A 25,208-nucleotide genomic window follows, 5' to 3' on the forward strand; every position below is an offset into this window, starting at 1 on the left:
TGGTAGCACCTTCTGTGTTGCTTTGTGTCCGTCCTGACGTGTAGTTTCATTTCGGACTTATTTGACGTATCATTGTTATTACAGAGTGGGTGTAAGTCTGATTTGCCACCATTCAGGTACACGCGGTCAATATCTATACAAAAAAACCTGTCTCGTAAGGTAAACCCCGCTCACTTACCATGGTACAGGCTTTAATGAGTATTGTGTGCCACGCGCGCACGTTACAAGTGGCAATCGTGACAGGAGATCCAGTTGTTGTCGGTCACAAATAAACGTAAATACCGAACAGTGGATGTTCAGTGGCACGAATTGCAATATTATTCAGTAAAGTAAATAGCAGTGAACGTCAAGTACGGTAGTGGGGGGTAATTTGTGTTCAGTATGGACAAGAACGTAGCCACGGTAGATGTGCCGAGCATAATGGAAAATGCGGCTGGCAATGACAGGAGTTTACGCGGCCAGATAACAGATGGCGTTAGCAGTAGACAATTGGTGTACATACAATACCACGAACATGTTAACGAACAGATTGAAATGTCGAGATCGCCTCGAACACAGCAAGGAATAAAACAGGAAGTAGAGGATGACTTAGTAGATGATAGTGGGTACGTGAACGAATCCACTGACATGTTTGATTCACCACAGATAAAGAAAGAACCGAAAGAAAATTGTGATGTAGGATCGGAACACACCGATTCTGTAGAACAAAACAGTGTGAAAATTTTAAGCATGAACGACTTATTTGAACGATTAACCAAACAAATTGCAGGACAGAATGATCAGCTTAAAACACACGTTGACAAGCTCAAAACACAGAATGATCAGCTTAAAACACACGTTGACGAGCAGCTTAAAACACAAGTTGGTCAGCTTAAAGCACAGGTCGAAGAACAAGGAATTAAAATTAGTAAGCAAATAGAACAGGTAGAACAAAAAGTGGGTAATTTAAGCTCTGTAGTAATAACTATGAAGTTTGAAATTGACACAATTAATAAAAATATGGATACTATGCAGGGGGAAATTGACGACATTAACAGTAGTTTTGATGTTGAAATTCTCAACATCCAAGAGAAAGTAGAGCCTCTAGTTGAAACAAAAGTAGACGAAAAAGTTTTCGGTCTTAAAACTGAGATCGTAAACGAATGCCAACATGGAGTCTCACAGTTGAAAAAGGTGGTTTCAGATACTGAAAGAAATTTAGGCGAAAAAGTTACCGGATGTGTACAAAAGTGTGAACAAAATACATCGAAAATTCAAGGCAAAATTTTCGATCTCGAGAGTAAAATCAAAGATAGACCTGGTGTTGTCTGTAATGGCGCGCCACTTACGAAGCTGTTGGAAGGTGAGGAGCGCAGTGATCCCGCCAAGAAACATAATGGATGGCATCCGTTGGATTTCATCAAAAATTGTGAGAGGATGTTTCCTGAACACTTGTCTGGTCAGGATAAGATAAACGTAGTAATTAGCACCTTAGCAGGTGACACTAAGCGCTGGGGAATTTACTTGAATACCGAACTAATGACGTTCGAAGAGTTTAAACAAAAGTTTATGGAAGAATACTGGTCCGAACAAAAACAGGATCATTTGTGGCGTGAGTTTATCATGGCCAAACTTCATGATAACAGGGGCAGAAATTCTCTGAAAGATTTCTGTGAATATTGGTACAGAAAGTTGACACACTTAAGGGGGAGAAGATCCGATTCTGAAATCATATGGGAGCTATATAAAAAGCTTCCAGAAGATTCGAAGAGATACGTGGGAAGCAATCATCGCAGCTTCCAAGCATTTCTCGAAAGGGTCGAAGACGAAGATCATTGGCGCGAAAGTCGTGCCAATTATCAGAATTTTAGTAACAGAAATAATCGCAATAATGACGAGAGAAATGACGGCGATGGGTTTCGCGTCAACATGATACAGAGAGGTAGAGGCAGAGGAAGAAAAAGAGGGGGTTATGCAGGTCGCGGTAGAGGGTACACTGCGCAAAATAATAACGACGCGGGAAACTGATTTCCGTGAACGTTGCGGGCCAAACGGAAGCGGACAGAACATTCCGGCCCCGATTTAGGAAATGTTACCGAACTGACAGTAAAGTTATGAGACAGCTTAGAGACGGGCGTGAAACGACGCAACGTGTTGTTGCGAAACAAGCGTCAGGTGCGAGCGCAGATGACTCATCTTCGCCGCGCAGAGCGATACACGTTAACAGGCGAGTGGAGCATCAGAGGGCAACGGCCCAGCCTAGCAGAACAGCTGTTCAGAGAGAAGCCGCTAGCAATGTGGCAGCATTAGGTACAAACATTACCGTAAGAGCTGGCGAATACATTACGAGTGGTACTTCCATGGCGAAGGAAGTAGTGGATGGAACAGTGGATACACAGAGAGGTGCGGTTAGCAGTGTTAGTAATGAAGTAAATGGCGAGAATGAATTAGCAGAAGTAACTGATTGGCGTGTGCAGATCGACGATCTGTACAAGGGCCTCAAGCAATGTGAGTGGGAGGATTTTAAGAAGGAATATGAGGCAAGGAGGTTAATTAGTGAAAAAGGAGATAGTAGGGACGTCGATAAGGTGACGTGGCCCAAATTTGAAGAGGAGAGAGTAAATAGCGCCGCGCAAAGTACGAGTGCTGCCTATAGGACGAAGGTTAAAGATAGAAAGGAATTGGAGAATGAAATCCTAAGCATTGACGAGGAAGTAACTTCTGTTAACGATCCGCCAACAGTACAAGCTGTTACCGAAAGGCACTGTGGGGAAGAGGCAGGTAATTACCTACGAGTAATGGAAGTCCACGAGGATTACACTAAATATGAAGTAACAGTGGATGTGAGTAAAGCTGATAATGAGGTCGTTTTGTCAAAAGAGGATATTGTGTTAAAATCAAAGCCTGACGAAAATGCAGAGGAAGAACTTAGTGCCTGTCTCAGAAAAGCTTTTATGTTGGAACCTGAAAGCGATCCAGAATGGTCGGATTCTGACGATAGTTCAGATGACGAGTATTTCAGTACTAGTGAAAATAATGGGAATACGGCTAATTGCGATATTGTATCTACTGATGACGAAGTTTCAAAACAAAATCCAGATTTTGAGACTGAACACAGAAAAAAGGAGCCACCGGACGACTCAGTGTTAATGTTACAAAGAGTTCAAGTATTTGATGACTTTGAACTCCCGGAACCAAAGAAACCACCAGATATAGGTGATGTGCAGGTTAAAAGCATATGTTGGGACGATGTTATCATCGACCCGGATTTGCTTAGGGAAGAACACAACAATGAAAGGCATTTGACGGTTAAACAAACTGTAATACCAGTTGAAATTTATAATGTGAAATTGAAAGTACTTCTTGACACAGGATCTCAGATGAGTGCGATCTCCCAATTGTTTTTCCAACACATCTGTGATAAGCCTGGACTAGTGATTATGTCAGTGACTGGTGTAAAAATTGTTGGTGCTACTGGGAAGACTAGCAAGCCAGTAAAGAACCAGATTTTGGTTGAATTTAGTATAAAAGGACAAAAGTTTGAACACGATTTTTTGGTTGTGCCAGACTTGAGTACTGAAATGATTCTGGGCATACATTGGCTAGATAAAGAAAAAGTTATTATTGATTGCAGCCAGGCAGTGGTCAAAATTAATAATGCATCTACGAATTTGGAAATAAAATTTGAGGAAAATGGGAAGGTGTTCGATTCAGTAATTGGTTCTTTATTGTTGGAGATCGACCAAGGGAATGATGGTTTGACAAACATGTATGAAATGTACCATTTCCAGAGGTTAATAGATGAGAGGGACAGGCAGGGGCATGATTTTAAAGAAATTGTGGAAAATTTGAAGGAGATATCTCATGATCAGAAAATAGAATTGCTTGATCTTTTAGAAAATAATAGCACCGTATTTTCGGACAAACCTGGCCTAGTTAAGAACTGTGAATACCAGATTGAGACATTAGAGCATAAACCTTTCTTTGTAAGACCGTTTTCGGTACCCATATCAAAGAGGCAGTCTGTTCAAGAGGAAATAGATAAAATGATAGAATGGGGTGTAATCGAACGGAGTAGCAGTGAATATAATAGTCCCCTTATCATCGTGAATAAAAGGGATGGGGGAGTAAGAGTAGTCATTGACGCCAGGACTTTGAACAAAATTGTAAATAAGGAAATAGACAGACCTGAAATTCTGGACGAAATGCTCCAAAAGTTTTATAATGTGAAGTATCTAACCAGTCTGGACATGACCGCTGGATACTGGCAAATCCCATTGAGCAAAGAATCCCGTAAATATACCGCTTTTCTATTCGCCGGGAAATGCTATCAGTATAAAGTAGTGCCATTTGGGCTTAGCACTTCTGTGGCGGTATTTATTAGGGCACTGGATTTTGTATTAGGGAGAGAATTGAGTTCACGGCTAACCATTTATGTAGACGACTTACTGATTGCTACTGAGGAATGGCAAGAGCATTGTGAATTATTGCAGAAAGTTTTTGTTGCTCTACATGCAGGGGGCATGACAGTTAAGTGGAAGAAATGTGAATTCGTGAAGTCGGAAATAAAGTTTTTGGGGCACATTATTACTACTACCGGTATTGGCAAGGACCCGGAAAAGTTAAGTGCAATAGCAGAGTGTCCATCTCCTAGAAATAGAAAACAGTTGAAAGCCTTTTTAGGTTTATGTGGGTTCTATAGAAAATTCGTCAAGGGGCAAGTTTTTAATAGTCCTCATTTGAATAATCTACTTAAGAAAAATAGTGCTTTTGTGTGGACTGAAGGGTGCATGAGAGATTTTGAAAATTTAAAAAGTGAACTTTTGAATGACAATATTTTGCATCACCCCATACTGTCAGAACCTTTTCACACGAGTACTGACAGTAGTGCTTATGGAATTGGTATAGAAGTTTTCCAAGAAATCTGTGATGGCAAAGAAATCGAACACAGGACTATCGCGTTTGCAAGTAGAATTCTAACGAAATACGAGAGAAACTACACTATATCGGAAAAGGAGGCTTTAGCCATTATATGGGGATTAAAGAAATTCAGGAATTATCTGTGGGGCCATAAGCTCATCATACATACTGACCACAAAGCTTTAACTTTTCTTAAGGATTGTCGTTTACTTAATGGCAGGTTAACTTGTTGGGCTTTGTACCTACAACAGTTTGATTACGAGATTTGCTATGTTAAGGGTACTGAGAATTACGTGGCAGATGCTTTGTCTCGATTGCCTAATGGTATGAGTAAAGTGCCCGATGAAAATGGTGAAGAGGGTACTTTTCAGATAAGGTATATGAAAGAGGTTTCAGGAAAAAGGAAAATTGAGCAAATACGTAAAAATATGAGGTACCATCAGAATGAGGATCCGACATGGAAATCTGTGAAGGTAAATTTTGACAGTGTGCAGTATCCTCAAATTAAGAAATATTACAAAATCTTTAAAGGCATTTTATATAGGAGGAAAGATTTAGTCACTGAGGAATGGAGAGTATGTTGGCCATACCAGTTTGATACTGATGTCATAGACTATTTTCATTTAGCATTGGGGCATAGTGGGCCAAAGAAATGTTTGGATAAATTGAATAATGTAGTAGTGATTGCTGGTAGTATCAGTAAGAAGGTAAATGAACGAATTAAGTCGTGTGATGTCTGTCAAAGGGCCAAAGTACCGAACAGAACTAGTAGAGGTCCAATGCAAATTACATTACCTGAGGACACTCTAGAATTATTATCAATAGATTTGTATGGTCCCCTCTCGAAGACTTTGGGAAATTGTGCATATATTTCAGTAATTTTGGAAGTATTCTCAAAGTTTGTAAGATTATACCCCTTGAAAAGGGCAACAGCAAAAGCTGTATTTAATAGGATGGTCGAATACTTCAGAACCATCGGGAAACCCAAGGCAGTACTATCTGACAATGGACCCCAGTTCATATCCAAAATTTGGAAAGAAGGAATGGGGCAAAATGGTGTGGAGGTTAAATACATCTCAGCCTACCACCCAGCTAGCAACCCGGTTGAGAGGTACATGCGAGAAATCGGGAGATTGTGTAGAGCGTACTGCAGTCATAACCACAGAGTCTGGGGCAGATTTATATCAGACTTTGAGAATGTCATGAACACAGTACATCATGAAACTACTGGGTTCCCACCGGAAGAAATTTTGTTAGGCAGCAGAAGTAAAAGTTTAATTGAGGAAAAACTAGAGTTTGCACCTTGTACAAGCTTGGGGTTGAATCAAAAGAAAGAATTAGTCCGAAAAAGGGCAAAGCTAAAAGCTGAATCTAGATCTAAAAGACATGATAAAAAACTGAAAGTTTCAAAACTTAAAATTGGGGATTATGTTCTTTTAAAAACCCACGAAAAATCTAGTGAATTGAACCATGAAATTTCCAAATTTAAATTTATTTATAATGGACCGTATATAATACAGAACATTCCACACGATAATGCTTACTACCCGATCTACCCAAAATCCAAAAGACCTTTAGGTGTAAGAAACGTTGTGGACCTGAAACTGTATGTTCCTAGGAGTGAGTAACCTAAGTACAATCAGAAAGCAATCTGCAGTAAATGTGCTGGATCTAATGCTGAAACTATCTTATTCCAAATGTAACAAGTCTTTGTAAATATATGTATACCAATGACAGTGTGCTAATGTACTTATGTAAGTTTCAGATTACCAAATGTACTATAAATGTAAAGGTGTATGGAAAAAAAAATTGAAAAGAAAAAGCAAATGCTGCAAGCCAAATAAAAGATGGGACTGCCAAAATCAAAATGGGCAGTATATGAGTCATAATATAAAGGACTGCCATACACCAAAGAGGGCAGATAAATAGTCAAAGGAGATGTGATAAAATGATGTGAAACGGACTGACCAAATCTGAATAATAGGCAGCAAATATGTGTAGTGATTTTTCTAAATAGTATTGTGTGTTTATTAATAAATAAGGAAATGGACTGCCATTCAATTCGAACAGCAACAAATTGTTTTATAGTGTATATAGGTATTTGTATCTGCTTTGTAGTTAAGTGTTAGTGTTCCAGATTTTGAATTTATTTTTCTGAGAAATTTAATTTGCTATTTAAATTATGTTGTGATAGGAGGTTGGACTGTGACAAAGGCACTTAAGTAAATGATAGGTAAATGTTCTCGATATATTAAAAAGTATAGACCTCTATAATGTGCGAGAAAGGAAGTTTAGTGATACAAAATTTATGATGGTACATTCACACAAAGATTCAGAACCCTTGTATAAATATAAAGTTTAGTGTTCCCATCAAATTTGCACTTAGTGAAATTTACTGGAAACAGGGGCATGTGTAACAACAACGACGCTGTACTATTGTACAAATAAGTAAATTTTTTTTCCTCTGATTTTTCGATAAAATTGAGTAATTGATGTTCTGCTTTCATCTCTTTTTTGTTTCATGCCATTATGTTAAAAAAAACTTTAAACAAATTTCAATGTGAAAATTAATGTTTATGTCAAATGTCAAGCCATATTGTAATAGAATTGAAAGGTAACAAATGTTGAAACTGTTGTAACATGTTTAAAATTGTAACTATGCCTCTGGTCCATATGTAGGCAATGTGTTACGATATGTAGAATGCAAAACCTTGGGTGAATACCCGGCCTGTAAGGGAGAGGTAAAAGGTGGATGGCAGGCGAGCGCGGGAAAATGCATGCGGGCACTGTATGGCACAACGGGCTCAGCAGTAGTTAGTTGTAGTTTGGCATTGGTCTGAGCAACACGTTCTGGAGCGAGGAGGCTCTCCTGGAAGACGTAGTTTCATTGAGCCTCGGGTATGCCGTTCCAACGCCCATACAGCATGGCAAAATTCCATAGGCACTAAACGGAAAAGTATTGCGACACTAAGAAGAATTAAAGTGCCGATACGTCAAGAGCCATAGCTGTGGTTGTAGGTGTGCTCTGTGCCTCGCCATCTCACCGCCGCCAACCGCCGCATCGATACAAACAGGTTGAAACTTTTAGTACTGTATTCGTATGGACCAGTGTTACTTTTGTTCCATACTGTTCAATAACAACGTAAATTTTACCAGAACTTTCCTATCATTTAATTATCCTCACAACTAACCAAGATAGGGTCCTTTCCAAATGTTGTGCAATCCGAGTGTCCCGAAATGAAAAATTAAATTTTGTGTTAATAATAATTACTTGCAGACCTAACTATGTAAGAATGGTGTTTAAAGAACTGTTTTGTTAATGAACCAGTAAATGAATAACGAAGGTCTGACAAAGTTGGAAGGTAACTTTGATATTGATTTAGTAATGAAGTTTAATTATTTCGAGACAGATATAATGGTATTTAAATGAGTAGGAAATAAGATAAAAAGAGTAGTAACTCATATATTGGAAATCTTGAGCACATAATGATTTCAGTAATCCAGTTTTTTTTATATACAGTGATCATAACAGTTTCAGGGTCCCCCCCCCCCTTTTATTCATTTGAATTCTGAAGTGTTCTAAATCGATTTGACCAGCAAAAGTTAAAGTCAATATAAAAGCCAAAATTTATCAGTGTTTTATCTTTATCAAAATTGACATTGTATGTGAGACTCGAAAGTGCTATTTCTAGGGTAACCTATGCCCAATTTTAATCAGATCAATAGACGGTATGAAGTTTTGTAGTATACATTATAGTGTAGTGTTATGTATTTATGGTTTTTTCATATCAGTACAGAACGTGAAAATATCAGTTCATAGATTTTCTGGTTCTAAAATTCTACTATATTATGCAGTGTTACTACTTGTTGCTTTGCACGAATATCTGCCAACTTGTACAGGGAAGAAACTCAGTTAATGCCTAATTAGGCTGGTGACTGTATTATTAACAAATTGGTAGCATCTTCTTTGTTGCTTTTTGTCCGTTCTGACGTGTAGTTGCATTTCGGACTTATTTGACGTATCATTGTTATTACAGAGTGGGTGTAAGTCTGATTTGCCACCATTCAGGTACACGCGGTCAATATCTATACAAAAAACCCTGTCTCGTAAGGTAAACCCCACTCACTTACCATAGTACAGGCTTTAATGAGTATTGTGTGCCACGCGCGCACGTTACAAGATGATGAGTCACACTGATGGCTACGCTGCTCTCAAGACCGCCATATGCTACGTGGAACAACAGCCTGAGACAACACCAACTGACCTACTGCTCCTGAGACGGTGGCTTGACATTGCCGCAAGGAAACGTTGCAGCTTCACCAAACAAAAGACACTTCACTATTACTTGTCTAAATAAATAATTATTGTTATTCTGCCAATGCAAATGCATGTGTAAATACTTTTATTTTAATAAAGTTCATATTTTGACCTATATTAATTACAATATCACAATATTTCTTTTTCCCGTTTAAATTTCGATAGTTCGAGGTGGTTCCGGTCCCATTCACCTCGAACTATCGAGACTCTACTATACTCTCCAGACAAATACTGTCTGAAAAGACTTCATAACACATTTATGTATGAACCACATCTTGTCAAAATCAGGGTCACTGTAGATAATGGGGATGACATCATCTTCCCAAACCTTAATGTACAGTTTGGTAGTATTCATGCCACCAAGGAATATCACACCAATAAAATTCCATGACTGGACATTGCACGCTACACAGTCATCCGTTGAGGGTGAAGAGACTTCTCAATTGCGAAATGCAGATTCTCAGTCCCCCACATGTGCCAATTTTGCCATTTTCATGTGCAAATAGCCAACAACAAGGCGCTTGCATATGCACATACTATTTCCCATCATGCCCTGTGACCAACCATGCAGTTTGAGCATCCTGACTCAAACTGTTCAGAAGTTACGACAATTTCATTTCATATAGTTCAATAATTGTCACCTTCTAAATATTCATGTTAGTATTTTGCAGTCATGACTTATTAAACTGATGATTCAGTATAATTATTACATTCTTCCTTAAGTTTGATATTAGTCCACCTATTTCATGTATGTTGCATACAGGATGGAATAGTTTTGTCATGGCTTGGTCTCCTAAGGATCCCAATAATTGTGAGGGAATGCCAGCTACTCTAGGAACATTGTTATAACTAAGATCTTTCAAATTCTTTTCACAGTATTGTATCTCCTCTCTTATTTTAATCTATTTCCTCTTTCCTTTCCATAATAATATTGCCTTCAAGCTTATTTATTTTGTATTGCCCTCTATATATCCCTTCCTCATTTTCACTCTTTCTTCTTTGCTTGGTATTGGCTTGTAATCTTAGCTCTTACTATTCACATTTGGAAAGCTGCTTCTCTTTTCTCCAGAAGTTTATTATTCCTACATGCAGCAACTACCTGTCCACAGTCAGTCATGTTTCAACAACTTGGCATTTCTCCTCTAGCCATTCCAGCTTTACTGTTCTGCACTTTCTGTCAGTCTCCTGTTTTAAACATTTGTAATTCATTTTGCCTGCTTCATTTGCAGCATTTTCCCATTTTCATCTTTTGTGAATTATATTAAACATCTTGTGTGTTAGCCAAGTACTTTTACTGGGCCTTGCTTTTTTATCCTCTACTGTCTTCACTATTTCATCTTTTTCACTAAATTGTTGCCCACTGCTCCCTTTGAAACTGTACAACCTCTAGATCTTTCAATTTATCTGGGTCCCAGCAATTGTTTTCTACGTTTGTGCAATTTCTTCCATTTTAATTTTGGTGTATAGTTTCCACTACTGCAGTGAGTTCCAGCCTTGTGTGTGTGTGTGTGTCTTGGCTGCGTTGTCCATGGAATTTCAAGATTCATTCCCCCCCCCAATTTCATTTTATGTTGATAATGCTATGCTCGCCTGACTATAAGTCCTATTCTTCCTGCAACAGTACTACTTCACTAATTTCCACTGTATCTAACTTCAGCCTATCTATTTCCCTTTTTAGATTATCTACAAGGTACTTACTCCATGCTATGACCTATTGAATGTGTTTCGTTTCTCCCAATGACATCATCTTCCTGAAGAATCCCTGCTGGGAAATCTTTATGGGAAACTATTTTACCTTTGGTACACGAGGGCTATTCAGAAAGTAGGGAATGTTTTGGCATCAACAAAAACTAAGAACAAGAAATACATTTTATTATATACAACTGAAAGAGTGACTGACATATTACTTTTGCACAGACACCAAACGCACTGAGGCACTTACAGTGGTGGACAAGCTTTGAAAGACCTTTGTCGTAAAATTCTGCCACCTGAGACTTCAGCCAGTGAGTCACGCCCACCTGGAGTTCCGCGTCGTCATCAAGGTGCTGTGTTGCAAGCCAGTTCTTCATTCTGGGAAACAAGTGGAAGTTGCTTGGTACAAGATCGGAGCTATAGGGTGGATCCCATTTGAATGAATGCAGGAGTTCTTTAGTGCGGTTTTCCGTGTGAGGTCGGGCATTGTCGTGCAAAAACAAAATTTTGGACGTCAGCTTTCCTCAGCTTTTGTTCTGAACTGCTCTTCTAAGGCTGTGCAAAGTTTGACAGTACCGGGCAGAATTTATGGTTGCTCCACGTTCGAGAAAATCAATAAGCAGCACACCTTGCCTATCCCAAAACGCTGCCACCACCAACTTCCTTGCTGACAAGGTTTGCAAAAATTTTCTTAGTTTTTGGGGAGACCTTGTGTGCCCCCGCTCCATGGACTGTAATTTTGTCTCGCAATTGACATGTTTCACCCAAATCTCGACACCTGTTACGATTTGATCCAGTAATGAATCACCATGTTTGTGGTAGGCCTCCAGAAATGTCAACGCTGCCCCCATTCACTGTTATTTATAGTGCTCTGTTAGTATTTTGGGCACCCATAGTGCACAAAATTTTTGGTAGCCTACCTTTTGAGTGACACTTTCAAACAACAAAGTCAGTGAAACTTGTGGAAAAGAAAGCGAAAACTCCGTTATTGTGAAGCAACGGATTTCACAAATCGTTTCATCAACTTTAGCGACAAGATCGTCAGTCATAATGCTCAGGCGTCCACTCTTCTCTTCATCATGAACGTTGATTCGGCCAGTTTTAAACCGTATGCACCATTTCGAGACGGAACATTCACTCATTATGTTGTTTCCATACACTTCGCACAGTTCATGATAAGTTTCTATAGGTTTTAGGTTTTTTGCCAACCAAAACCGTATCACAGACTGCACCTCACAACTGGTGGGATTTTCGATTGCAGCCCACATTTCAAATTCGAATATAAAAAAAAAAAAAAAAAACAGATGCGCAGAGACGTTCCTGCTGTCACAGATGGATGCCGACTGAGGTGCTGAGCATACAAATACCAAAATATACGCAATCAATGCATGCCTAGCTTCATCAGATGGAAATGTTCCCTAATCTCTGAGTAGCCCTTATATGTTAACCAGAAGAATGCAATCATTATTAAACGACACATTTGAGCTTCATATCCTTGGGAATTGTAGCAGCTGTAGTTTTCCCCTTGCTTTCAGCAATCTGCAACACCAACATAGCAAAACCATGTTGGCTAATATTACAAGGCTAAATCAGTCAATAATCCAGACTATTGCCCTTGTAACTACTTAACCCTCCTTTGTGTTTGCACCTATGGTGTAACTGTGTCATTAAGGCAAGCAATCTATCCAACTGCAGGTAAGACCACAGCTTGTGGGGGATGGGGGAGGTAAAATAAGTAAAAAACATGTGAAACTAATTATTATTCTGTAATTGACTAGAAAAAAACAAATTTATCTTCTCCCCAATTCTATTCAATACCTCCTCATTAGTTATGTGATCTACCCATTCAATCTTCAGCATTCTTCTGTAGCACCACATTTTGAAAGCTTCTATTCTCTTCTTGTCCAAACTATTTATCATCCACGTTTCACTTCCATACATGGCTACACTCCATACAATTACTTTCAGAAAAGACTTCCTGACACATAAATCTATACTCTATGTTAACAAATTTCTCTTCCTCTGAATCACTTTCTATTCCATTGCCAGTCTATATTTTATATCTTCAACCATCATCAGATATTTTGCTCCCCAAATAGCAAAACTCATTTACTACTTTAAGCGTTTCATTTCCTAATCTAATTCCCTCAGCATCACCCAATTTAATTCGACTACATTCCATTATCCTCATTTTGCTTTTGTTGATGTTCATCTTATATCCTCTTTTCAAGACACTGTCCATTCCATTCAACTGCTCTTCCAGGTCTTTGCTGTCTCTGATAGAATTACAATGTCATTGGCAAACCTCAAAGTTTTTATTTTTTCTCCGTGGATTTTAATACCTACTCCGAATTTTTCTTTTGTTTCCTTTACTGCTTGCTCAATATACAGATTGAATAACATCGGGGATAGGCTACAACCCTGTCTCTCTCCCTTCCCAACCACTGCTTCCCTTTCATGTCCCTTGACTCTTATGACTGCCATCTGGTTCCTGTACAAATTGTAAATAGCCTTTCACGCCCTGTATTTTACCCCTGCCACCTTCAGAATTGGAAAGAGAGTATTCCAGTCAACATTGTCAAAAGCTTTCTGTATGTCTACAAATGCTAGAAACGTAGGTTTGCCTTTCCTTAATCTATCTTCTAAGATAAGTCATAGGGTCAGTATTGCCTCACGTGTTCCAACATTTCTACAGAATCCAAACTGATCTTCCCCGAGGTCGGCTTCTATCAGTTTTTCCATGCGTCTGTAAAGAATTCGCGTTAGTATTTTGCAGCCATGACTTATTAAACTGATAGTTCGGTAATTGTCACATCTGTCCACACCTGCTTTCTTTGGGATTGGAATAGTTATATTCTTGAAGTCTGAGGGTATTTCGAATGTCTCATACATCTTGCTCACCAGATGATAGAGTTTTGTCAGGGCTGGCTCTCCCATGGCTATCAGTAGTTCTAATGGAACGGTGTCTACTCCCGCTACCTTGTTTCGACTTAGATCATTCAGTGCTCTGTCAAACTCTTCACGCAGTATCATATCTCGCATTTCATATTCATCTACATCCTCTTCCATTTCCATAATATTGTCCTCAAGTACATCGCCCTTGTATAGACCCTCTATATACTTCTCCTGCCTTTCTGCTGTTGGCATTCATACAAGCGGTTCTCATTTCTCCAAAGGTCTCTCTCATTTTCCTGTAGGTAGTATCTATCTTACCCCTAGTGATATATGCTTAAGGTCCGGCAGAAAAACCTCCCCTTTAAGGAAAGCTAATAAAAACAAAACCAAATAAGGTAGAACAATTTTATTTATACTAAATAAAAGTACATATTATGCCATTTTAGAAAATACTCTTATGGTCTTACTTTTTAAATAAAACATTCCTTAAATGGCTTCCTGCACTGTCGACACACTGTTTGAGTCTTTCCCTGAAGTTATTCATTACTCTTTGAGTCATTTCAGGTGGAATAGCTTCAACCTCTTGTGTAATTGCTTCTTTCAGGGCTCGTAAAGATTGTGGACGTTGTTCATAAACTTTTGCTTTTAAATAGCCCCAAAGAAAGAAATCACAGGGCGTTAAGTCCGGCGATCGTGGGGGCCAGCCAATGTCTCCACGCAACGAGATCACATGTCCAGGAAACATTTCCTTCACCAATGCCAGTGACTGCCGCGCTGTGTGGGCAGCAGCACCATCTTGCTGGAACCACACGTTCTCTATTTCACCAAAAAGCTCCCTTAGTTGCGGTTGGAGAAAGTCGCGGAGCGTGGCACAATAGTGTTCACTGTTGACGGTTAAATTCCTGTCATTTTCTTCGAAAAAGTAAGGACCGATCACTCCGGAATTGTAAACAGCACACCATACTGTTACTTTAGGGCTATGAAGTGGTCGTTGATGAAGTTCTTGGGGATTGTGTTCACACCAGTACCTGCAATTTTGGCTGTTCACTGTTCCGGCAAGGTGAAAGTGTGCTTCATCAGAAAAAAATCACAATATCGTTGGGACGAATGTTCCGAAGAAGGTCTTGGCACAAACTTACACGGACACCACAGTCTCGTTCACTCAGTTCCTGCGTAGTTACAATTTTGTAAGGATGCATTTTAAGATCTCGATGCAAGATTCTACTCACACTTCGATCAGATATCCGTAATGCTGCCGCATGCTTTTTAGCGGATCGTCGAGGAGATTGTTGAACTGAAGCTCTAACTGCATCAACATTTCCAGGGCCTGTTGCAGTCCGTGGTCGTCCAGGTGGTTTCCTTTTTAATGCGGAACCTGTCTCACGAAAGTTAGCAACCCAAGAATAAATTGTTTTCTTATCGGGAACAGGGTCCCGTCGTCCGAGCGCAAAGCGAACGCGAAAAGCACGTTGAGTATTAATAGGCGATTCGCCATTTTGAATAAAATCTTCCACTACGAAGGCACGATGTTCACCAGACCACGCCATGGCGTACACTGAAAACGGCACGTAGGCAGCTACTTAACGACGCGCCCCCCACCACTCTGCTCCTTCTACTGTCCGCTGCACGTTACTTTGTAATCGGGGAGTTTTTTATGCCGGACCCTGTACATCGTTACATTTGTCCTCTAGCCATCCCTAATTAGCCATTTTGCACTTCCTGTCAATCTCATTTTTGAGACGTTTGTTTTCCTTTTGCCCTGCTTCATTTACTGCATTTTTATATTTTCTCCTTTCATCGATTAAATTCAATATATCTTCTGTTACCCAAGGATTTCTACTGGCCCTCGCCTTTTTACCTACTTGATCCTCTGCTGCCTTCACTATTTCCTCCCTCAAAGCTACCCATTCTTCTTCTACTGTATTTCTTTTCCCCATTCCTATCAATCATTCCCTAATGCTCTCCCTGATTCACTCTACAACCTCTGGCTCTTTCAGTTCATCCAGGTCCCATCTCCTTAAATTCCCACCTTTTTGCAGTTTCTTCAGTTTTAATCTACGGTTCATAACCCATAGAGAGTGGTCAGAATCCACATCTGCCCCTGGAAATGTCTTACAATTTAAAACCTGGTTCCTAGATCTGTCTTATCATTATATAATCTATCTGAAACCACCTAGTATCCCCAGACCTTTTCCATGTATACAACCATCTTTCATGATTCTTGAACCTAATGTTAGCTATGCTCTTTGCAAAATTCTACCAGGCGGCTTCCTCTTTCATTTCTTACCGCAATTCCATATTCACCTACTATGTTTCCATCTCTTCCTTTCCCTACTATGGAATTCCAGCGACCCATGACCATTAAATTTTTGTCTCCCTTCACTATCTGAATAATTTCTTTTATCTCATCATACATTTTATCAATCTCTTCATCATCTGCAGAGTAGTTGGCATATAAACTTGTACTACTGTGGGAGGAATGGGCTTAGTGTCTATCTTGGCCACAATAATGCGTTCATTATGCTGTTTGTAGTAGCTTACCTGCACTCCTATTTTTTTATTCATTATTAAACCTACTCCTGCATTGCCCCTATTTGATTTTGTATTTATAACCCTGTAGTCACCTTACCAGAAGTCTTGTTCCTCCTGCCACGAACTTCACTAATTCCCACTATATTTAACTTTAACCTATCCATTTCCCTTCTTAAATTTTCTAACCTGCCTGCCCGATTAAGGGATCGGGCATTTCACGCTCGATCCGTAGAATGCTGTATTGCAGTTAATTAAATTTTTCGTTGACATTCATTTATAATCATCATAATGTGGAATGCGCAACTCACATGCTGAGCTATCAGAGAAGAGATTATTTACCTGCTGCCAAAGTGGTATCTACTGAAGCAAGGATACATAAACCCAAGTTCGCAACATTTTTCTTTGTCTTACTGTCTGACTAAAAAAAAATTGGAGATTCAAATTGGTCTAAAGGCTCTCCTGAACCAACCGCAGCTGTAAGTGGAATGATATTTTTAACTCCTGCACTGGACCTGTGGTAATCTCCAAGCGACTTTTGTATCCTTCCAGCTCTTACAGATATTATCCTTTATTTTTCTATTCTGTGTAATTTCCCTATGATCCAAACACTTAAGGTTGAATTTTTTGTGACCAATGATTCACTGCCTGGTAAGGTGTTATTGATTTACACAAATTTTTCACATATTTCATTGAAATTTATATATGGTGGCCAATTAAAGATGTGTAACCTACTGTGAGTATTCAAGAATTCATTTAATACACACTGTTAAGAACAATCAACTCTTCTAGCTTTGCTTACTGCAGAAATATCTGGTTACAAATGCATGATACATTGAGCAGTGGATGGACACAGCTTTCCCTTATTACATCTGATGTCACTTTCACATCATCATTCTCCTCCTACAATGCAGAATCTACATATAATTCAGAAATGTACAAAATGATGTTTTATTCCACTTTTGTTTGTGGATACAGTGATAAAATGTCAATGGAGTTTAATATTATTGCCAATGCTATGAATGGCAACAAATTTGTGAATGCTGCAGGACTGAGTAATTCACTTTCTTTCTTAGTTCTTTTAGAACAGGCAATCCACTCAAATGATGTCACTTCAACAGCTGTTAGACTTGTGATAAAAATGGATGTTTAGTCTATAAGAAGACTACTGATACTATACAAGAAGGCTACAGTCAAGAGAGAATATGACATTGCATAAGAGGAAGTAAAAACATCAAAAAGAAATTTTTGGATGTGTGGGAATTATGGTGTATGGGTATATTGTGGGTAAATATAGATTGCACTACTAATGTATAACAAGAATTACTACAAAGAGAAAACTTCCAATACAATCTATTATGAATTGCACCACAAGTCCTGGAGACCTGAGTTTATTAGTAATGTGTACATCATTTATTGGCAATGAAACTGATTCCAAACACAGTCTTTATACAGAAAAAATAAACAGTAATTTGGCATGTAAGACTGAAATTCACCAATAAATGAGTGAAAAATATAAAATTTATGAAATCTTGTATTTTAGTCTATTCATCACAATCACAAACTGTTGAAACCTATTTTTGCCCATTCAATCAATTTTTACAGTTGACAATTTATCACATAAGGAGCACATCACAACAGTCAGCTTCAGTTATGCAGGTACAGCAAAGTTTTTGCATCAACACCCCTTACTACATACAGCACACTGATAAATAGTTTCATGGAAATTAAAATGGTTTAAAAATTTGCTGACTGGCACACATTACTGTAGCTGTGGTCTTCGAAAGTAAACAACAATGCCCAGAAGGCCAACCAGAGTCGTTATCAGGTACAAGTCCCAGTTGGAACCAAATATTTGGTCCAAGTTGAGAAGGAGAAACCAGTCCTGCCAGTGGTGCTGTAAATATAAAATAAAATTCATGATTATTACTACATATTAAATAATGTGGAGAAAAAACTGTACTCTTAACTTAGGAACCGTCGACAATAGCGCAAAACCGAGGGAGTCAGGATTGGAGGGAGGGAGGGAGGGAGGGAGAGAGAGAGAGAGAGAGAGAGAGAGAGAGAGAGAGAGAGAGATATTTTGGATAGCATTCATCCCATCTCCTGTTTAACTGTCTCTCAGTATGACCTGAACTAACAACTAGCATCTGCTCGCATATTCAGTCCTAAAACAGAATTCTGTATTCTATGTTACCTCTTGACTTTTCCCATGGCCCACAGTTTGAAGTTGATGTTACCAGACTTTCAGAAGTAAAATCCTGAATTGAGACTATCAAGTTTCTGAAGGTAAATTTACAAAGGCCATTGAAATTGCATGCTGCTGACTATATGGTCCAGCCACTATTGCCCATCAACAATTGCAGAATTACACTTCTGGACCACAAGTGTTTACCCAAGCCAGAGTATCACCATAATAGCACGCTCCATCAGTAATACTGCCAGGTCATAAAAAGATATTGCAATGTATTGCAGCCACATGGCAGCAAAGTACTGTGGCCACAAATTGCCATAAAATTCAACACATGTTAATGCACCTTATGCTCCTTCTAACTGAATACTGGAATATTTTTCAATCAGTTTATGTGTGTGTAAGATGCTTAATGTTCTATCTTTGACTACTTCTCAGTAAGGATAACATATCCCAAAGTTAGCAACGGCAACACCATACAATGCATTTCTACACGAAGTTTTTTCTTTTTTGTTTTTGTTGTTTTACAATTCTGACTTGATATGGCAACTTCTTTTGTGTATCTTCCACTGCCAGATACACAGTTAGTCTTTTTGCATGGCGTGACTGTGCTATTTGTTGGGCATCCATTAACTCTTATCTTTGACGTGTGGACAAAAGTTAGTTCACATTTATCAACAAATTAATGTTTCAATATACAAGATAAGACTCTAATTTACACTGCTCTAATGAAACTCTTCATACATAAAGAAGATACAATGTGTGTTGAAACTGCACCTGTGCTGACCATGAAACTCAAAGCAGTGTTTATGCTTATTTAAGATACAAAAATCTAACTTCTAAGACTATCTAAAATGCAAGCCCAAATGCACAGTCACTCTTAATTAGTTAAACAACTTAATATGGTGTTTCCTGATCACAGACAAAACAATTAACTATCTGATAATTTTCATAGGCTCATTACTAATAAGAATTTACCTCTCGTATATATTTTAGACCAAAGAGAATAGAAAGCTTCATTAAAGCCAGTGTAACAGGAACTTTAGCATCAGCACTTGTTTCTGCAGCCATATCGTAGCAGCGTTTGGCCAAGTGTATGTCCTATGAAAAGATAGAATTGGATAATTAGCGAAACAAGTCTAAAAGGAAGTATCATACCACTAATTAAGACACAATGTGTCTAAAGAAACCACCAAATCTTGACATTAAGATACAAATATTTTCTATAAATAGATGAGAAACATCCTGCACAACTGTAAATCAGTAATATTTTTAAGGTTTCATGAAAATACAGCAGCATAAAATTGGAATTTTTTTTTACCTGAACCTATACCAATTACAGAGAGAGATACAAAAATACTGCCTGTGTTTAATGATCCATGGCACATGACAGTGGCACACCACAGTTTCCCAGCATGACTCAATGCTATCTAAACTAGTCATTGATAAAGCAAAGTCATATTTCAGCTTTCTGGCACTCATGTCTTCCCTTTTCAGGTACTTAGAAGCTATGGAACACAAAGACAAAACAGGAACTTTACTGTGAAATAAAAATGCAATGGCAACAATATTAGGGAAAGTATAGATTGCTACTCATCATAAACATGACCAGTCAAGTTGCTGATAGGCACAACAAAAAGACTGTTACAGATTAAAGCTTTTGGCCAAACTATTCTTCAGCAAAGAAAACACACACACACACACACACACACACACACACACACACACACACACACACACACACACACAAAAAAAAACCGCTACCACAGGCACCTCCAACCAGAATGCGACTGTCACATGAATAGCAATCTGGAGCAAGCGAAGGGCGAGGGATAGAGCTGGGTACAGGTGGAGGGGGGAGGGAGTGAGTCTGTTGAGGCACGCTGAGACTAGAGATTGACAGGCACAGTGTCGAGAGGTGGGGTGTGAAGGGAAAGAAAGGTGAGCAGAAATGGAGAAGACAGGGAAGGGGGAAAGGATGGGTGGATGCATTGGCAGAGGGCAGTACATATTGAGGGCGAGGGACTGTGAAAACAGAAGAGGTGATAGGACACAAAATGTTGTGTGGTGGATGTGGGGACTGTGTGTTGAGGCAAGGATAATTTCAGGAGCAGAGACTGTGTTTTAAAGATAATTCCCAAGTGCACAGGTCAGAAAAGCTGCTGGAGGGGGAGAGGGGAGAGGATTGAGATGGTGTGGGTTGTGAGGCAGCCACTGAAATCTAGCATAGGTTCAGTTGCATGTTGTGTCACAGGGTGATCTGTTCTGCTCTAGGGCACAGTTTGGTGGTAGACTTTCATTGTTGTGGACAGCTGGTTGGTAGTCATACCAATATAAAAAGTGGTGCAATGGTTGCAGCAGAGCTAGTATTCAGTTTGGTTGCTTTCACAGATGGCCTGGTCTTTGATGGTGATATGCATGTGACAGGACTGGAATAGGGTAAGCTGGGTGGATGGATTGGGCAGATTCTTGACCTGGGTCTTCGGTAGGAATCCCTAATTTCAGGGCATGATGATGGATAACCAAAACCCTGACAAAGGATGTGGTTCAGTTGTTACAGTTCAGGGAGGTATTGGGTGATGAAGAGGGCACTCTTTTTGTAGCTGGTTATGGAGGTGCTGGGAAAATTGGGGGTGTTTGGGGAAATGGTATGGGAAATCTGTCTGCGGACTAGGTCTGGGGGATAGTGCCTGCCTGTGGAGGCTTTGGTGAGACTTTCAATGGCTGCCTCACAACCCAGGCCTTCTGGATCCTCTCCTTCGCCACCAGCTTTTCTGAACTGTGCAGGTGGGAGTTATCCTGCAACCCATTCTCATCTCCCAAAATTATCCCAACCTCAACCTACTGTAAGCCTCTCTCTCTCTCTCTCTCTCTCTCTCTCTCTCCCTCTCTCCCTCCACCCTCCACCTAACAGTTTCTGCCCCCTCATCCTATCACTCCTTTCCTTTTAACATTCTGTAATCACCTGTACCTTCCCCTTCCCTGCTTCTCTCCTTTTCCACTTCCCCTTTCTTTCTTTTACCCCCATCTCCCATCACTGTGCCTTGCAGTCTGGTCCCTGCACACCCCACCAAGCAGCACTCTTCTCTCCCCCACCTCTCATATCCTGCTATCCCTCCCTCTTCCCCACCCCACTCCAGATTGCTATCTACATGACAGTCACAGTCTGTCTGGAGGTTCCAGTGAGGTGTGCTTGCTTGTGTGAATGTGTGTGTGTTTTCTTTCCTAAAGAAGGCTTTACCCTAAAGTGTTTGTTGTGCCTATCTGCAACTCAACTTGTCACCTTTTCAGTGAGTAGCTATCTATTGTTTTCATAATATTTTTGATATTCCAACCTGGAGATTCCAAAATAATGGCTGTTTGTTTGAAAGTGCACATCTGTAGAATCAAAAACTGTTGATGAACAACATTCAACACCTTGTTACTCCACCCTTTGCATTGTTACATTCTGAAATCCTCCTTGGCAGGTTACCATCAAGAAGGTAGAGATGTTGCTTTTCAAACATGTCCCTTCCTTAAACGGTGACCCTGCTCATGTTATATAATGTGGGAGGAGGGTTCCTACAGTGATGCCTTACAAGTTTTGACTGGCACAAGTGATCGGGTTCAGGGCAGAAGAGATCGCAGGCCATTCCATTTAACTGATCCTGTTCCTTGTACACTGCTCAAAATTATTCTTGATTGTGATAAGAGATGTTCTACATCCATAGATGACAGCAGACCACAATACGACTGACCCATGTCCCTGCATTGTCTACGGAGTACATGCTCATGACATGCAGTGGTACCTCCACACTCTTCTGTAATTATCATCAAGCATCAGACAAATCCTGCACTTGTCGGTGAAGAGAACCTAATGCCATTGATGAAGGTTCTATTCTGTGTGTTCCCTAGCCCATATTTTTCACACACTGCAGTATTTTGGGGTTTGTAGTGTTGTTTGTAATGATCACCGATGGGTCAAATCAATCATGTGGAGATAGATGCACACTGTGTGGATCAATATAACCCTCTCTGCTGCCTTCTCCCAAGGACATCTGTGAGCCATAATTTTCAGGCAACAGTTGTTAGCTAGTGTCATTGACTACAGGCAACTGGGCAACTTTCAATGTTTTGAAACTCACAATAATGGCTATATGCTAACACAACATCACTGTTCTGTATGCCAATTCGGCAAACAACTTTCCATGTGCAGTAAAGTGACAATACATGCTCCATTCACAAACTGGAGACAACACATTGTACTGGGAATGCAAGTTTACTTTTATGTCCATTATACAGGTGGCTGTGTGTTAAGATATGTTATGTACAGGGCAACAGAGAAAGATGTTCCCAATATTAAAAAAAAAAAAAGAAAAAAATTGCAAGCTATGTAAGTCTTCATGGAATTGCATAACTTTCTGAGCAGTGTATATAATTATCTGTTATGGAAGCATCTTACTGACACACTGTTAAAAAAATGTCGTGTGACTAGGGCCTCCCGTCAGATAGACCGTTCGCCCGGTGCAAGTCTTTCGATTTGACGCCACTTCGGCAACTTGCGTGTCAATGGGGATGAAATCATGATGATTAGGACAACACAACACTCAATCCCTTAGCGGAGAAAATCTCAGAGCCAGCTGGGAATCGAACCCGGGCCCTTAGGATTGACATTCTGTCACACTGACCACGCAGCTACCGTGGGCAGACGACACACTGTGTTGACAGATCATTACATATAGGGAGGAGGGGAGGGGGTTACAATTGCTATATTGATTTCACGCTGAACACTAGTTCAGATTATGAGAAGGGGGAAGGGGATGAGATGATAAAGTGTCTAGATACCATTTAGAACAGAAATCTGAAAAATACGATTACTTAGAGCAAATATACATGTAACTCCCTCTCGTCATTCTGTAAACGTAAAAAAAACTTGTAGAAGATATTTTCTTCTCCTACCAAAATATCATCTGATACATACTGAAAAGATTTAATAGTTCTGTTCATATTGAACTGTTGCTCCACACTAACAGTAAAACCATATACCAGATTGGAATGAGCAAGCATGTATGATGCCTTCTAACAAAATGAAAATGGTGAAGGTAATGTTCAGACATAAAAAGATTAATACTTACTTGTCGCATTCCCAGGCCTTGCTCATGCATGTATCCCAAATTGAACATCGCCTGAGCATTGTGTTGTTGGTCTGAAGCAATTTGGTAATGTGAGGCTGCCATTTCATAATCAACAGGTGTTCCCAATCCATAATAATAATAGTCCCCCAATTTTACTTGGGCCGCTGAGTAACCTTGTGCTGCTGCACGGCCCCAATACATTAGAGCACGTACATATGTTTCTGGCTCTACGAACATTGAAACATCTCCTGTAATATGAAAAAATATACGTATCACTATAACAATGGCCATAAAAATTTTGATTCAGAAACAATAAAGCATTTTTATTCATGCAACTAACATTTTTGAACTCAACTCTGCCATATAAATGTTTGCTGTGCAAGTGTTTTAACAGTGCTCACTTTCTGTAGGACACAATATATTTCCTAGTTTATCCACCTTTTCTTTTGTGTAAGTACTAGAGAAGAGGTAATAATATTTTGTATATTGTGGAGGCAAGATTTTGACAACATGAGAGATTACAACAAAAGATCCAGCAGAAAAAATTGCAATATCATGTGCTGCTCCACAAGCACGAGTCTGCAACAGAACAATTAAACCTAACAAAATAATTTCTTTGAGCCTGATTGCAAGTTTCATGCAGTTCTTAGAAGATTAAAATGTGATTCATCTTCATCAATTCCTCAAATAAGTTATTTTTCGTGACTTAAGATTTGCAGCAGCGCATCACTCTGAATGCTAATGTCCAAAATGATCCTGCTGCAAAAAGTATTTTAAGTTTTCTTCAAAAAAATGAACGTATTAACAGTTCCTTTGGCTTTAGAGCATCATACTTCACAAATAAGAATATAGTTTTGTGATACACAATGGCGGATTGCATACGGCTTTGTCAATATAAGGGTCATCACGCTTGTCTGTCACCTAAGCTTTCTAATAATTTCTTGTTACACTTATACTAGAGTCATATGCTCTTGCAATGGAGCAACAGGACACACCTTCTACTGTCAGGTACCCTATACAAGGTCTGTTAAAAAAAAAAATCCACAAAATGCGTAATTTCATGCCAATGGTGCAGTTGGCATTCCTGCACACACCTGTGTTTATGTGTAACTGCCAGAACTTTCATCATTGTATGTCTGTTAGTTACTGTTCAGAGCTGTATTGAGTAGAACATTGTGTCTCACTGTTTGCGAATTATGAGATGGCAAGAGCTAGAGGAGCAATTCGTCTGCATTAAATTTTGCGTGAAACTCAAGAAAACCTTTACAGGGAAACACCAAATGATGCAGGAAGCCTATGGTGATGAGTGCTTAAGCTGTAGTCAGTGTTATGAATGGTTCACATGGTTTAAAAATAGCCAGATGGAAGTTAAAGATGACTCTCGTTCAGGACACCCTTCGACATCTGCTGATGACGCTCATGGCGGGAACATAATGAAATTGTGCATGCCAATCAAAGACTGACTGTCCGAGAGATTGCAGAAGAATGCAACATTTCAGTTAGATCAAGTCATGAAATTCTGACACAGCATATTGGAATGCATCATGTTAGCACCAAGACCTTCACCTCG

The 25,208-nt window shown here is 39.4% G+C and overlaps 1 protein-coding gene across 1 annotated transcript in view; it reads right to left on the reverse strand.

Annotated features, from left to right (window-relative positions):
* Positions 1 to 17,689: 17,689 nt before the first annotated feature.
* Positions 17,690 to 25,208, reverse strand: part of LOC126481626 (protein sel-1 homolog 1-like) — a 94,526-nt gene continuing 87,007 nt past the window's right edge. Inside the window, exons 9-11 of the mRNA XM_050105519.1 lie at positions 23,639 to 23,886; positions 19,503 to 19,625; positions 17,690 to 18,230 (exon numbers count right to left, since the gene is read on the reverse strand). Coding sequence (XP_049961476.1) covers positions 18,096 to 18,230; positions 19,503 to 19,625; positions 23,639 to 23,886 — 506 coding nt within the window. The 3' untranslated portion in view covers positions 17,690 to 18,095. The remainder of the gene's footprint in view (positions 18,231 to 19,502; positions 19,626 to 23,638; positions 23,887 to 25,208) is intronic.

The sequence above is a fragment of the Schistocerca serialis genome, chromosome 1 (assembly GCF_023864345.2).
Source record: "Schistocerca serialis cubense isolate TAMUIC-IGC-003099 chromosome 1, iqSchSeri2.2, whole genome shotgun sequence".
NCBI lineage: Eukaryota > Metazoa > Arthropoda > Insecta > Orthoptera > Acrididae > Schistocerca > Schistocerca serialis.